The sequence below is a fragment of the Lissotriton helveticus genome, chromosome 8 (assembly GCF_964261635.1).
Source record: "Lissotriton helveticus chromosome 8, aLisHel1.1, whole genome shotgun sequence".
Classification (NCBI taxonomy): domain Eukaryota; kingdom Metazoa; phylum Chordata; class Amphibia; order Caudata; family Salamandridae; genus Lissotriton; species Lissotriton helveticus.
This window is the reverse complement of record NC_136069.1, coordinates 1,140,358,428-1,140,375,074: the sequence shown is the minus strand read 5'-3', so window position 1 is coordinate 1,140,375,074 and position 16,647 is coordinate 1,140,358,428. Positions and strand designations below refer to the sequence as shown.

The following is a 16,647-nucleotide window of genomic DNA, read 5'->3' as shown; positions in this document are numbered from 1 at the left end:
ATAAGGCCAGAACGACAACTAGTGCTACATGCCATTAAATAGATGACAAATGGTGTGGAAAAATTATTATTTTTCGTGATACACCTTCTGTACCAAAAGCAGGCGTGGGCAGAGGTCGGAACGTGTGGCCTTAACAATTTTTAAACTGATCTTGAAATATTTTTTGAAGAATACCAACACTTTGAAGAGATGAACAGAATGCACACGATCCTATATGAACCTCCAGAGATTTAATTAAGTGTGCCCACAACAGATGGTTTGCTACTCTATTCAAATCTTTACTTCTTGGAAAATATAGGACTGTAATGTCCTACATGACTTGATTGTTGTTTCACAGTCTATATGAATATAAAAACATTGCGATCTCAGCCACGTGCTGACGCAGTGTCAGATGTACAGAAAGTAAACCTGATGTCTTTAGCGGATATATCCTGAAAGTGGAAAGATGCATACAGTGGCCGCAAAAGTGCAGAACCTCCAATGATGATATCCCAAGATAGGTGACATCACACACAACGTCTTGCAAGTTTCCCGATCACTTACGCATTTTTTCTTTCAAGTGTAGTGTGAAATATAGGATCACACTATTTTTAAAGCATGTTTCCTCACAAAAATCAACAAATATATTTTTTTAATGAAATTAATAGATGGGAAGTAAAACTATATTTTGCAACAGGTCTTTCACCACTATCATAAAGACCACCAACTCAGTAACTGCTCCATAAACCCTCCTGGAAAGGAGTATGCAAGTTGGTGTATGTGTGTGAAGTTTGTACCTCTAAGTGGAGGTTATTTACTGGCGGCGGGAGGCCTGTAGGTTTAAATAAAAGGACAGAAAACAAAACTACACATTAAAAATACAGTCTTTGCTTCTATCAAAATCAAAACTTGCTATAATTAGGGCGTCTGAGAAAAGGATCAGATAATATCTAAACAGCTGGAAAATCAGATTTCGACAGAGAAATGGTAATTGCAAACAACTGCTTGTAGGAAACAAATGTACCTTGCTAACAAGGAAGTCTGTAGCTTCAAAGTGCCGTCCAAACATCTTGGGGGAGTCTCCCGGAATAGGTTCTATTTTAATACAGACTTCCTGGCCCTTTTTTGCCACATCCACTTGCTTGTGGTTCACTTCAATACTGGTTACTATTCCAATATCAACGAACTAGAGAAAAAAGAAAAATATTTGTCAACATGATCGACTTAAGTATTTATTTGGTTTTACCTTGGACATCTGAAATGAAACACTCTCCTGGGTTTAATGGGAAGAAACTGAATCCCAGCAGTAATCTTTTCTTGGTTTACAAGCCACACTTTACCTACTGCACCAACATTTTAGTCAGTTTTCGTTTTTTGGCAGATATTTTTATTGGGTTTGTTGGTTCTAAGCAGCATTTCATAGGTAACACCTCTGAAGCATAAGCAGAAACTGTAGAGTCAAATTACAAAGGGCACAATAGCCAAAATGTTTCTGGAAACTTAACATGTGAAGAAATCGTGGCTATTCGCAAGGTGTGAATTACAGTAGTCCAATGTGTGCCGACTATTCCTTTTTCTTCAACATAAACGTCACAATATGCATCGGCAAAGCCCAGAGGTCTGGCTTTAATGTACTAACAATTTAAAAACAGACCTGCACACAAGAGCTCGGACTGCCTATGTCGTATGTATGCGTACACTGTCTCTTTCTGTGACTGCTATGTCTGCACCCTGCTTTTTATCCCCCAAGCACAGGTATTGGCTACACATCAAGAGGGAGGTTGACAGAGACAGTCTATGCACATTTGTTCATGCGTGTGTTTGTGCAGACCAATTGTTTTTGCCAATACCTGTTAGATTTATCAGTGCTACGACCTGCAAGTCAGTCTACATCATAACCGAGGTTTCTCTCGTAAGGCTCACGAGTGAATATTGCAAGTACACTACAGTGTTCAGTGGCTTCCATTTCTGTTCTGCCAACAGCACCCGGATTGAGAACTCCTTTATGATCATTCTAGATCTGCTCACATATCTGAATTAGGGCTAGACCTGCACAACGCTGATTGTCCTCTGTTGGTTACAAAGTACTTCTACAACATCCCTCCACAAACAGATGCCAGTGACAACCCTTCAATTGTTTATTTGCATCCTCATTTAACACCTATACGATAACCCTCCTCAAGACAGTGTGTCTATCAGTGAGATATGGATTTACATTTGCGCATCAACAACACTGAGTTCGAAACCAAAATATCCAACAAACAAGAGCAGATTGCCATGCTGTCATGAGCCAATAAAATGGTGCATGGTTCAAAGCACAAGCCACACAAAAAGATAGCAAGAGGGCTTTCAAATACCGATACAAACTAAACAATACAGCACAGTTATTTGCAACAGAAGTATGCCTACAGCTAAATGTCACAATAAGAAGATGGGCGTAAGGGCAAAAATAAGACCACAAAATATAGTCTTAGAATGACTGGATAATGTTAGTTACCCTGTAAGCATCTGTTTGTAGTGTGCAGTGATGCAAATTCACATGCTCTGCATACTCCTGCTATCCAGTACTGGGCTCGGACATTTGAAAGTTGTTTTTCTTTTAAGAAGTCTTTCAGGTCACGAAGCATAGGGTGACTCCTCCCTTAGTTAGCAATCCGCATGGGCACCAACAGTGTATGGTGCACATGTGAATTGCAAAAAGATGAGAGAGAGGCGAGAGGGAGAGGGAGAGGAGAGAGAGAGAGGGAGGGAGAGGAGAGAGAGAGAGGAAGAGAGGGAGAGAGAGGGAGAGAGAGGGAGGGAGAGAGAGGGAGAGAGAGAGAGGAAGAGAGAGAGAGAGAGGGGAAGAGAGAGAGAGAGAGAGAGAGAGAGAGAGAGAGAGAGGAGAGAGAGAGAGGAAGAGGGAGAGAGAGGGAGAGAGAGGGAGAGAGAGAGAGGGAGAGAGAGAGAGGAAGAGAGAGAGAGAGAGGGGAAGAGAGAGAGAGAGAGAGAGAGAGAGAGAGAGGGGAAGAGAGAGAGAGAGAGAGGGGAAGAGAGAGAGTAAGAGAGAGAGGGAGAGAGAGAGAGAGAGAGAGAGAGAGAGATTGAGAGAGAGAGAGAGAGAGAGGTGTGATCAGAGCCACACAATTCCAAGAATAAGAGTGGGCGCTTGTGACTCTACAGCACTACACACTATGAACAGATGCTTACAAGGTAAGCAACATTGTCCGTTCGTAGCATGTGTTACTGTAGATAAACATACTCCGCAAAGCCATAAGCAAGTGGTTTATGCAAATGTCTGCAATAAGATCCTTAGGACCACCTGGCCAACTATACCCTGTTGTCTGGCTAGGATATCCACACAATAGTGTTTAAGTGAATGTTTGTGGGGTTGACCGGTAGCTTTTTTTCATATGGTAGCAAGGGGGATATTTTGCAGGAAGGCCATAGTTCTTTTTCATTGATTATACAGCAAAGATCAAAACAGTGCACATTAGCTGTATAGTGAAAACAAAGTGTGACACCAGACAGAAAAAATAGTAGAGGCTCGCATTTCAATTGCCATCAAGACCGTAAAAGTCTCCCCACCATCCCCAGATCTTCACATACTTCCGGGTGAACCTCCGGGCTGAGTAAATGGCATCTTCGACCATATTGCATCAGTCCATCATGGAATAGTATTCCTTGATAGTTGGAGTTATGGGGGATATTTAAAGGTGAGTGGTAATACTTAGCCATGACAATGCCAATACCCACATGCACATGCTCGCCCCTGGGTCTCCCTGACATCCTCCAGAATTCCCAGCAAGGCAGCTCGAGGTGAGCAGTCAACAGGTCTCCCCAGAACCTCAGATAGGGTCATAAAGATGGAGGGCCAGTATTTAGCAATGACTGGACAGGCCCACACCATATGGAAGAAACCGTCTTCCTTGACTGTACACTGAGGGCAGGCAGACGTAGGGAGAGCACCCATACTTCATAACTGTTTCGGGGTATAATATAGAGAGTGTTGGAATTTGAGTTGGATAAGCATAAGCAAGAGAGGATGACCAATTTCCTTAGGGCCATCCTAGCATCCTGCCAGTCGCCGTCATTTAGGTCGCCAATCCATCACCATCACTTGGCTCTTAAGGCCAAAACGGTTTGAGGGCGTTCACAATCACAGAGCAGTATATCAGCGAAATGTTCCCCAGACTCAGCGGGGAGGAGAATATTTGGGCCTCCAGAGGACTACACTCTGGCAGGTCCTGCAACAGCGGATGGTATGCTGCCAGTGCGTAGAGAAGTTGCAGCCACCTGTAGAATTAAAGTCTTATGGATACGGAATTCCTCCTGGAGATCTCGGAAGGAATTCATATGGGAGTCCCTCCAAATCTACTTAAGGTGAGAAATGCCAATGAGATCCCAGCGAGTGAACCCCTGCACGGTGGCGACCCAAGACATCTTGCAGCCCAGCAACAAGGGGGTCACCTGCGTCAGTTGGTCCACACCCAATCTGACAGAGGGCCAGTCATCAACACAGATGCGTGGTCCTCGTGGTCTCATACAAAGAGCAAGAAGGCGTGGTACCATTTAAGTATTGTAGGATATGCTGTCGGTCCAGAAGCAAGATTTCCAGGCAAAATGCAGGGTCTCCTGGATCTCCGAACATCAAGTCATTGACTGTGCAGCCCAGTAGTATAGCCGAACATTGAACATCCCCATACCACTGTCATAGGGTGACTGAACACAAATCAAGAGCACTATTCGCTGAGCCTTCTTTGCCCACAGAAAGGAGCATAACTTTCCAGATATCCCACTAAACCAGGATTGGGGGATGAAGAGGGGGAAGTTTTGCAGGGTGTATAGTAACAATGGGAGCGCAATCATTTTGAAAAATGCCACTCTTCCCAGGACATTAAGACGAAGGTCGGCTCATTTAGCCTAGTCCTGACGAGTCCAACGCAGCAGGGGTGTCGCGTTCAAGCTCCAAGAGAGTTCGGGCTCCAGAGAAATGGCCACTCCTGAAAAGGAGAGCTTAATTTACAAACATGAATGCAGTTTTGCCAATTAATTACCTTCTGACCCCTTTGAACAGGAATAAGGAGTGATTTACTCCCAATTAACCATCAGTCCTGAGGCATTATTGTAGGTACCGCGCATCTGGTAGAGCCAAGGTCTGGTAATGTCAGGCTGGTAGAGGAAGAGCAGCACACCGTCAGCGTACAATGCAATGTGGTCTTCAGGGCAGTCCAGCAATAGAGACAGTGAAACATTAAATACAAAAAACATTCATTCTCTCAGGCATTCACACAATCAGCCATCATTATATACATTGCAAACAAAGAAATGAAAACACATTAAAGACCAACAGACAAGGAAAGCGCCGACGCGCGTTTCGGAAACAGTGCCAGCATTAAGAATTCCTTCATCAGGGCGCAGATGATGTCTATTACATTTTCATTTCAGTTTTGCTGAGCAACAAACTGCAGCGCAAAAAGCGTTTCTTTTACAAGGAACCAAGACCTGATCAAAGGGGCAAGCTGGAGTTGAGCAAACGAAGGGTTGAGACATATACTGATAGTATATGTCTCAACCCTGTTTCCGAAACGCGCGTCGGCGCTTTCCTTGTCTGTTGGTCTTTAATGTGTTTTCATTTCTTTGTTTGCAATGTATATAATGATGGCTGATTGTGTGAATGCCTGAGAGAATGAATGTTTTTTGTATTTAATGTTTCACTGTCTCTATTGCTGGGCTCATATTTTGCTGTTAAAGATAATAATATACTTTCTATGTTTTTGATATAATTTACTTGAACAAATGAATGTTTTTTTACTAAGAAATATACAAAAATAAAATGAGTTGACACTGCACAGCGTCTTTGTGGGCAATTGTAATTTTTTGAATCTTCTAGTTTTCGATAGTCTTGGGAACCTCCCGTTCATGTTCTTATTATTATTGAACGCCCTGGTGGGTTGTTCCCCTTTATCCTTTGTTTAGGTTTAGGGTCCCTACATGTTTATTATTCTCTTCAGGGCAGTCCAGCCACTGGAATCCCCAGATTGAAGTATCCCAGCGTACTCAGACTGCCAGCAGCCCAATAGCCAGAGTAAACAATAATGGGGAGAGCAGGCAGCCCTAACTGGTGCCACTGCGAATCTTGAAGGGAGGATAAGGAGGATAAGACACTGTTAAACCTGACTTTGGCCAGGGAGCAGTATAGAGCACCCGAATAAAGAATTAGAAACGTGATCCACATCATGCAAAGGAGAGATTCAGTGACAGAAAATCCCAATGCAGGGTGTTGAATGCTTTCAAATAAATTCAGAAACATAAGAGCTCCTGGATTGCTGAAAAGTCACTGGTGCACCAAAGCAATGTGTACCCATCGGATGCAATGTCTAGTGCCTCAATAAGGCATGACGCCACACTGATCAAGGTGGATAAGGGAGGGTAGCAATGGCAGGAGGCGATTGGAAAGAATTTTGGAAAAGATTTTAATTTATTTATTGAGAGAGATGGAGCGTTAGGACAAACATATGTAGGGGGATTTGCCCAGTTTCTGGAGAATCAAAATAGTGAGGTCAAGGTTATTGGAGATGTGGTCCTTCTCCACAACCTCGAAGTAGAAATTGAGAAGGTGGAGGGATTCAAGCGGGAAGCCAACGGCGTCTTGCCCGAGCTGAGGCCATTGATAGCATTGACCATCTCCTCCACAGTCACAACTTATTCAAGGGGCAGTCTGGTCTACTTTTGTCAAGATGGCCAGCTGCAGATCTGCTATCAGTGGACTATGGTCCTTCCGGCTAGAGTAAGGGGTGACTGTTTTATAAGGAGCTATAGTAAGTGGTGAACTCTGAGGCAATGTCCACCGATGAGGTAAGCCAAGCACCCGAAGCAGTACAGACCATCGTGATCAGTCTAGATGCAGCATCATTGGTCGCCCTGCCCCACATTGTCACCTGACATGCCATCCACATGGTGCACTTAGTGGTCACGGAGTCCTTGTTAAGATCAAAATAGATGCCAAGTTCATGGGAGAGGTGGTCGGTACACTGTTCATCAATCATGCACCAGGCATTAAGACACCAGATAGACCTAAGGTTCACTGTGGGCCAGTTATATTGCACCATCACCAGAGCATGATCAGGGATGCCGCAGGGCAAGATGCATGCAGGCTAAACATTGGATATCTTCGTAGCCGGGACGATGAAATTGTAAATTCTGTTTAGGCTGCCATGAGCCTTAGATAGGTGTGTGTGTGCAATCAGTCCATTTTGGGTGCCATGTTCTCCAGGCATCCCAGAGGCCCAGAGCCGCAGCCCAGCCAGTCAGTGGAGTTGAGTGGAGGGGAGGGTTGAGGATTTGTCACCCTTGCTCTTGAAGCGTCAAGGCTGGCATTTATCACATCATTTAAATCGCTGCCAACAACAGTGGGACCAGAGGGAAGGTCGACTCTAGCACAATGTTGTGGATGCTGGATAAGGAAACCCAGAGGTGATGGGCGGGATATACACGCACAAGAAATGGAAGTGTCTACCATCCAACAGACTCTGCGTGCACATACATCCCCTTTAGGTCTGAAACTGAGCGAGTAACTGAAAGAGGGAAGGACATATGTAAAAGGACAGCAACACCCTGGGTGTGACTATTGTGACGTACTATATTGTAAATAAACTGTCTGAGGGCCGGACAGCGAGTTCCAAAAAGATGAGTCTCCTGATGAAACAGCACAGCTGGGCAGTGGTACTTAACAAAACTGAGGACAACGGTGTGCATAATATGGTCACTGAGACCATTAATATTCCAAACCATAATCTTAAATGAAATCAGGGTGCTATGGTGGTCACGTTTAAGTTAGAATAAGGCGATTAGGAGGCCACATTGAATCAAGCAAAGGTGATCAATAGTGCTAAGTCTGCATCACAATGATGAAGGTAGTAGTATGTACTGTGCAAAAATGGAAACTAAGAAAAACAAACAACATAGAAAAACCACTGAAATAAAACGCAAGATCGCCACCCCAAATCACCCCCCATACTTTGATACTTGGGGGGGGGGGGGGCTGGGGGGGGGTGTTGGGGAGTCAGACGAGAAACTGTCATGTGGTCAGAATAGGCCCTGTTAGAAATGCTGCAATTTTTTCTTACTCATGTTTCGTAAGTTGCCTTCTCTTTAACACATGGCGACTTTTGACATGCATGCGTGACTATGCAGGATAATATTCTCTGAAACTGCACTGCTTACATTTCAACTTCGTTGGGTCTATCTCACAATACCTTGAACATTCAGTAAGAGGGATAAAGTCCACTGTGCAAATGTTATTGTCCGAAAGGCGACCACACTATCCAACTACAATAAACAATTATGGCCTGACAGGGGTTGCAAAATGGCCACTTGGGTTCTATTATTATAAGTACACAATCACGTCCTTGTTTAGGCAGAGGAGCATTAGGCTGACACTGCTGGGTTACCACATGTCGGAATTCCAGCTCAGCTGAATCCTGCGTACAAACATGAGGGATGTCCAGTTCTATACTAAGACGGACAGCCTGATGACACTTACCCACAAGTAAAAGGAAGTTAGTCCACCCAGCAGGGATTTGGCAGATGACCCACCCCAGGCACAACTACGTTAGGGAGCGCTTGTTAGGAGTATATAGATATATACAGTACTTTTATGCAAGCATATATACACAATGGGCATGTCTTATCTTGTATGTGAATGTCTTTGCACCATGGTAGAAAGTTTATTCTTTTCACTGTTCTTGTAATGCTAATCTGTTTCATTCTATTCCTAATTGCAGTGTCCGCTTTTTTATGCAAGAAGCACAATGCTACAATAAATATTATAAAGCCTTGCTGAATATTTCTTGTGTACTTCTTTGGGTATGCATGAGAATCCCAACGAAAAGGTTCTGTATCCGTTACCGCTATTTCCTTGGGCAATCAGGGTGGTCATGTTCTAGGGTTACAAACACATTTGTTGCCCTGTAAGGTTAGTAGAACAGATGGTGCACTGTGGCTAGCAGAGACATAGGCTAACATATCCTGAGGGTGTCCAAGGAATCAGCCTGGCAGAATCCTGACGTTTATGTTGTCCACAAATGCACAGTTTTAACAAAGACGGTACAAACTATACGACAGAACCAGTGTAGGTGGCAGCCTCGAGCTCTGGCCTCAGCACACGGTATACTACCCAGTGCAGTACCGCTACAGACCCGCTGACCCAGGTTAGGCATGAGGGCATTTGGGGATAGGGGGTGGGGTGGTATGGAGGAGTCTGGAGCCTAGTGGGATGCAGCATGCACCCCTAGGCCCGCAGAGACGCCCGGTCAGCCATCCAGAGCCAGGGCCGACTGCTTGAGGTTCTCTGCCAAGCCGGAACCCCACAGGATCCAGGGATCAGGTGCTGCAGCGCATTGTTAAAATGTGGTAGTACGGCTCCACGAAGGCATGGGGGAGGCCTGGCTCCACCACAGGTGAGACAGGCAGAAGCAGGATGACACAAAGCATCCACCATCTTCGTGGTCAGGCCATGGCCCCTTGCTTTGAACTGAATAAGGTGGAAAGACACCACCACCTCAGGGAGGAACTTAGGGTTAGTTTTTAGTACTACCTTGTCATTGTCCCTGGTGGCGGGGCACTGGATCTGTGATGCCTTTTTGAAAGAGCACTTCGAACTCTTCTTACAGGTTGAGATGTAATGTAGGGTGGGCTGTGAAAAGTTCTAGGCAGTAACCATGGTGAAAAACTGCTAAGACCCATTTGTCTGATGTGATTTCCTGTCAGAGAGGGAGGAAATCTTACAGCCTGCTTAAAAAGGTGTTATATGATCAGGGGTAAGGTGAGGGTGAGTCACTGTTTGAGGTGGAGGCCCCTTTACCAAAACTTCTCTGGCCTTGACCCTGTTGCTCTTGCCTCTGCAGGCATACCTGGTGTACCGATGTGGTGACAGCTGTTGGTAGGTCTGCTGCTGCCTCTTGTAGGAAGGATTAGTTTCCGTGGGGTGGCCTTGGAACCAGTCCTATCCTGGTGCCTTTGAAAGAAGCCCTTAGGGGTTGAGGTCTAAACGCCACCCTTGGTTTGCTGGTGTCCTTCATCTTTTCAAGCATATGGTTGTGTTGCGGGCCAAAGATTTGCCATCGAAGGACAAGCTGAGCAGATGCAGTTAAACACTGGGTCTAAAAACCCTAGATACAGAGCCACTCATGGTGTATAACCAGGATACCAGTTAACCCATCGTGCGTGGTGTCAGCCGCGTTTAGGGCATCGCAGATGGTGGCGTTGGAGATGGTCTTTCCTTCTGCCAGCAACTCCTACCCCCTTTTCATAGGTGCTTAATGAGCTCCTACATTTCATCCCAATGTGTTCTGTTATTTCAGTAGAGCAGGCCGACTGAGTTAGTAATCCACTAGTGGAAGGCACGCCTAATGAATAAGTTACTTACCTTTGCTAATGCCTTATCTGTTAGAGACAGGCTCTAGGAGCAAATTCCTTATCTTCAAATTATCCCCAGGCACCAGACTGGATCCGGAAATGCTCTATATCAGTACCTCTACACGCCGGTAGAGGGCATCAAGCAACTCCATAGCGAGGTCATCCTCCGGATGCGATGTCAACAGAGACAATATAAGCACTTACCTGGCGCGCTGAAGTCAGTTTCTTCTGTTACTATTTTTCAAGCCAACAGTGCGGAACCACTATAGAAACTGCCTATGGAAACAGTGTGACAAAAAAGAGACACCTTTGTGTAAAACAATTACAAAGTCCTAAAGAAGGGCATCAGAATGACAGGACAGGGATCTTGTAGGGAATAGGACTTACAGTTCACAGAGTGGGGGGGAGGGGTGGTTCATTAAGGAATCTGCGGCTAGATCCTGTCTCTACCAGATAAGGCATTAATGAAGGTAAGTAACATATTCATCTGATAGAGACATCTAGCAGTAGATTCCTTATCTAAGAATTAGATACCCAAGCAACACCATCCTTGGAGGCGGGTCTGTACACTGAACTGAGAAAAAAGATCCCTGAATCGGACTAGCCGCTCCAGAAAGAAATAGAGTAAACCGGCTGTCCAAAGAGTTATGGGAGAAGCAAAGGAACTGCTCCCCTAGAATGAATGTGGAGTCCATATGAGAAACAAATGGACACCATTACCCAAAGAGAAGGGATAAGGAAGTGTTGGGGGAAAACCACTTCATAGAAACAATAACACAATGTAGTCCTATCAAAGAAAATCAACCCATTACTGGACAAGGGTAAAGGACCAATAACATAAGCCCATACCACTGAATTAGAGCACCAGCTCATTGTCTTGAAAACAATGAATGGAAGAAGCAAAGACACAAGTTGTATTGAGAGATCACAGTGCAGAACTGGTGGAGACAAAAATGTGCCTGCTACATGTATGAAACTTATCAATATTTTGGGCGTCCAAGGCAGCCTGACTACAAAACTATGATGAGTTGGATATCTAAGGAGACCCATTGGATCTCCAGAGGCCGGCTGGTGGCTGTGAGAAACAGAAAAAACCTCAGGGGTCCCTGTTTCTGACTTAGTCCAAGCCCCCAACAAAACATCAAAAAGTGCCTCACTAAAAGGTAGCACTGGCTCTACCCCCGATTTGCTTTGGTACAGGATGCCAATCAACGGACCTGTTGTCATTTCTAAAGAGGGAAACATCATTCCCACAACGGCAGAAGATCACCAGAGCATGTCTGCAAGAGAGGAGCTCACCTCTGTAGCTAAACCAGGAGGTGACAAGAGGCCCGAGGCTGGGGAAGACTCCAAGCCACTGACTTCCCCCAACTCAACCAATCAGCTAGCTAGACTCCATAAGGGATAGAAAAACTCCAAACCCTCGCCATCACCTCCATCATCATGTTCCTCAGAAGGAACAACAGGAGGGATGCCTTCTGAGAAGGGCAGCTCCACCGACGCTGCCTCCGGCACTATATCTGACGCTATTCAGCGCAGAGGAGGCGATGTCTCGGCGTCAGAGAGGGAATGTGGTGAAATGCTGCAGACGACACCGTCTTCCAAGTCGGTAGGCCAGACCTAGACACCGTTGTCGGTTGACCAGACGCCAAAGGTGGTAACCTGAAGGGCTGAGCACCAGGCAGCAAAACTGTTTTGGAATCCGGTAGTCAGACTGCTGCTGAGAGCGAACCCGTTGGCCTGGACACAGTCATGGCCTTTTGCACCTCCTTTGGGCCAGAGGGCGTTCCAGGATAAGACTAATACCCAAAGATAGTATGAAGAGAATCGTAATATTCTTGCATCTGGATCAGAGTTGCCCCTGCTCTAGGGAAGTTTGGGAGGCACGGGGTAGACTCATGTACCGAGTCTTCAGCCGAAGACTGTTTGCAGGACTCAAGTGTCCAAGTCGGTTGACGCGTTAACTTCAACCGACTGCGTAGAGACTTATCTTTGGAAGTCAAAGGAGAGCGACGTCCACGGAAACAGCTCCTGGATCAGACCTGTGGCCGGTCCTTGGAGCGAGAAGGGGACCGAGGCCAATTGGATGTCTTAGAAGACTAGTCATCTGCGCCACTGAAAGATTCATTCGACGTTACGTCAGCGCCTTCAGTCTAAGTCGTTGACATAAGTCACCCTCCTTGAAGTCCTCAATTTTACCTAAGCACAATATACAAATAGAGTGAGTGTCTGCGGCTATTTGTCGTCCACAGGACCCACAAGATTTGAACCCCGAGGGCCTATGAAAGGTACACTCTTCCGTTTGACGAAATGGTAGAGGTAAGCCAAAAAACGGCTTGAGGAACCACTGATCAGATCGGCATTGTAAGCAGTGCGTCAGGGGAGGGCTTATATGGACTCCCTCTACATCACATCCAGAGGATGACGTCACTACGGAGTCGATCAATGCCCTCTACCAACGCGCAGAGGTACTGCTGAACAAAAATTCTCAGATCCAGAATGGCACCTAGGGGTAATTCTAAGCTAAGGAATCTGTGGCCAGATGTCTCTATCCGATGCTAACCTCTTCCCAGTGGCATCTAGCTTCTTGCTCTCTTTGTAGGGTAGCAAAGCAGCGCACATGTCCCCAGGCAATGCTTCCCGTGGCCTTAGCACTGGTGTGCTTCCAATGTGGTAAGGACCACAAGGCTATCAGGAGGCACCTGACTCTCTGGTGTAAAGTCTGTGGGGGTGGGGGTGTGTGTGTGGGGAGATATTTTCCCCATCATGGGAGATACCTCGTTTGCCTTAACTGGTTCCTTGAAGGAGTTTATGGTGGACTTTAGCATTCCGTTCAACATGGGTAGGAAATTGGCTGTTCTTTGGGACTCAGCTGTGTCTCCACCATTAAGTCATCTTGCTCCCAGTAGACATACGGACACAAAGTCCCTAAGGCCAGTCTCCATTCTGGTCAGGTCCTCCAAAGCCATTTCAGACCAAACCCATTTGAAATTCTGCCATATCTGTTGTAAACAGTAATACCATAAATGTCATATACCTTATGATTCATTGCACTGAGAAGCTCCCCATAATTCATCTTTGTGAGGGCCTACAGAAGGCACAGTGGACACTGCAGCCCACACAACACAAAAAATTACTTTTCCACTACCTAGGAAAATGGGCAAGCCTGATGCTAAGCAGCCCAAGGTCACGTTTGATGGACACAGCCACACTCTGCAGGGTGAGCCTGCCCAAGATGTAGAAGGGCAGACCACGCATCCAGCTGAAATTGTACCCTTGGATGAAGATATTTTCTCGCTTCTAATGGAGGTCAAGACTAGTCTAAAGGCTATTGACTCCAAGCTGGACCTCCTCATGGCCTGTCTAGACCAGATTAAGCAACGGGTGGACACGCACTATAAACGCATAAAACAAATGGAAAAGAGGATATCGGATTCAGAGGACCAAATGATGGACGACAAACAGAAGATGCTAAAAATGGATAAAGTACTAGAGATCATTAAAGCTAAAGGCAAGGACTTAGAATCGTGCCACCGGGTGGGTTGTCATGTTGCTGTATGAGCGGGACTAGGCTCTGTGGACCTAATGAGCTTGAGTGTTGTTAGTATGGTAGGTACGACCCCTCTAGGGGGTATTTGGGGGGGGGGGGAGTTGTTGTTGTTGAGGGAACATAAAATGCGGAAACAGGATTGGGTTGCTGACCAGACATCCCTATGTACCATGCTGGGAGACCTTTCTTGCACATTGATTTAACGCCGCCCTGCCTCCGGGATGTGGGCTGATGGGCTGTGTACTAATTAGGACAAATGTGGTACCTTGTACGAGGACGGGGCTGATGGTTGACATTCCCGATGTTTTGTCTGTAATTCTGCAATAAAAACATACTCCCCCCCCCCCAAAAAAAAGGACTTAGAATCGTGCTCCCATAGAAATAACCTCCGTATCACCGGAATCGCGAAGTCCACGGCTATCACTAAAATGGAGGACTACATCTAGGATCTGCTGCGGGAACTTTTTAGCACGGACCTATCCGCCATATTTAATGTGGAGAGTGAGCACCTAACACTCGGATCGCAGCCACATCCCGGAGCACCGTCCTGTCCCATAATAACCTGACTTTTGAACTATTGTGACGGCAATACGATTCTGCGCCAAGCCAGAGAACGTGGGGAAGTGTGGCATCAGGGCAATGTCTTCTTGTTTAACTCTGATTTCACTCTGGTAGTGCAAACCACGAGACAGGAGTTTTTACCAGCCAAGCGAGCTCTCCAACAACGGGGAGTGAAATATGCCCTCCTATACACAGCAAAGCTACCAATTTCGCAGGATGGCAAACTGTGATTCTGTAAGGACCCTGCAGCTGCAATTAAACATGCTAAGCCAATAAGCCAAAATAGACGTGCCATATCCAGGTCTGTTCATCTGAGGAAGGCTGCACCAGTGATAAAGATTAACTGCACAAGCGCCCGCATGCCAATGGCTCGCCTCCACTCAAAGGGGCAATGAACTGTGGTGGCGGCGTAGCTGCATTAGGGCTGTTATCGAAATCGGGATCCGGACCTTGTCGGCCGATAGCTTCTTTGAATATGCCTTATTGTCCTGTCTAACTTTCGCTCAGCCACCCCGGTCCTAGTGCCAGGGTAGTCCGCCGGAGAACCCTTGGCCCCATGGGATAATTCCTATAGAACGTTATGATGGTTTGGGTGGCGGGAAGAGGGAAGGCATGCTATCTCAACCGGATTGGTGGGTTGGAGTGGGTGGGTGGGGGATTGTCCACAATTTTGTTTTTTAACACTGGGGAATGTTGGGGAGCGTGGTTGGAATACTTACGGTTGGCTATTTGAGGAGATGTACAGACTTCGACCACCCAGGGACTGCACTTCTCAATTGCATATTTGTCTGATCCACAAAGACTATGGACACTAGAGACCCCATGGTAGACAGACAGACCAACACTGACAAACATATTTTCACCCTATCACGATGGTTAGCGTTAATTGTCTGACCTGGACCATCAGAGGCCTTAATGATCACTGCAATTCCCGGTTGGTACATACATACCTTACGCGACACAACATGGAACATATGCTTTTTGCAGGAGACGCAAATGACTAATAATACCCTTTCAAGATTGCGGGACTGCTGGTGGGGCGAAACACACTCCTCAACATGCTCAAATTATAACCAGGTCGTCTTGATGCTGTTCAGAAGGGGGCTACCATGGCCCCCTACACACACTCACGTTGGCCAAGATAGCAGGTACATCATTGTGACCGGCACACTTTATAAGCAACCAATGAGGATAGTAGCGGTGTACGGTCCAAACACGAATGACACAATAAAGAGATAGAAGTCCCACGTAGCAAAGGGACAGGGCGTGGCTTAGTCAAATAAGAAGATAAATTCCCTTCGGTAACCAAATAAAATATTTGTTCAACCAATCGTCTCAAATATACCACAAACCATTTTCGTGTCAATCATACAAAAAATCATATACCTATAGAATCAATTAAATAAACCCATTTATGCCTTTAGACACAATCAGAATTTACGCAATAATCTTGTACATACATACAGAGAAACTACAAGAACTGAACAGTCCACCTTTGATAAACGTAAGGCGGTAGGCAACTACAAATGCGGGAACTACGCCATTTGAGACCAGTTTATTTTTAGCAAAACGTTTGAATATCACAAGGCTAAAACAGTATCTAAAAGCCTCAATAACTGTTGCAGCAGCAAGATTATTTAGATCCTTTTATGTCTGTGTGGACTAGGATTTGTGAGAGAGACTGGACACTAACTGAGATTGTGTCTAACAGCACATAATTCCGCTCTGAGGACTAATAAAATCAATGCACCGCTAGTTAAGCATTTTATCAAGGCTAAACAGTCATCTAGATTTTCGGTGGTTTATTTTGGAGAAAACAGTGGGTAACAAACGTAGAGCAATTTAGATGAAAAGACAACTGAGAAAGCAGTGGTATATTTCACATCTCAATACAGTCAGAAATGGGTTAAACACTAGGGAAGAAAGGAACACATTTTTGTAATTAGTTTCCGATCCCCAAGGCCTTTTTAAAACCCTAAAATTGAAATCGTTCGCTTCCTGTGATTTGTTATAACATTTTCTCCGAAGATTGCGAACACCAAAATTCACTGCATGATGTATGCCGATGATGTAGTAATCTTGGACCTGACTCCATTCGCCCTCCAACGAAACCTCTCGGCACTCACCAGATATACTGATGAAAACTATTTAATTCCAAA

At 45.6% G+C, this 16,647-nt stretch overlaps 1 protein-coding gene across 2 annotated transcripts in view; it reads right to left on the bottom strand.

Annotated features, from left to right (window-relative positions):
• The window catches only part of EIF5B (eukaryotic translation initiation factor 5B), a 499,902-nt gene that overhangs the window by 25,516 nt on the left and 457,739 nt on the right, over window positions 1–16,647 (bottom strand). For both annotated transcript variants that reach the window (XM_078658012.1, XM_078658013.1), the window contains exon 23: window positions 1,004–1,165. In XM_078658012.1, the coding sequence (XP_078514138.1) occupies window positions 1,004–1,165 (162 nt within the window). The remainder of the gene's footprint in view (window positions 1–1,003; window positions 1,166–16,647) is intronic.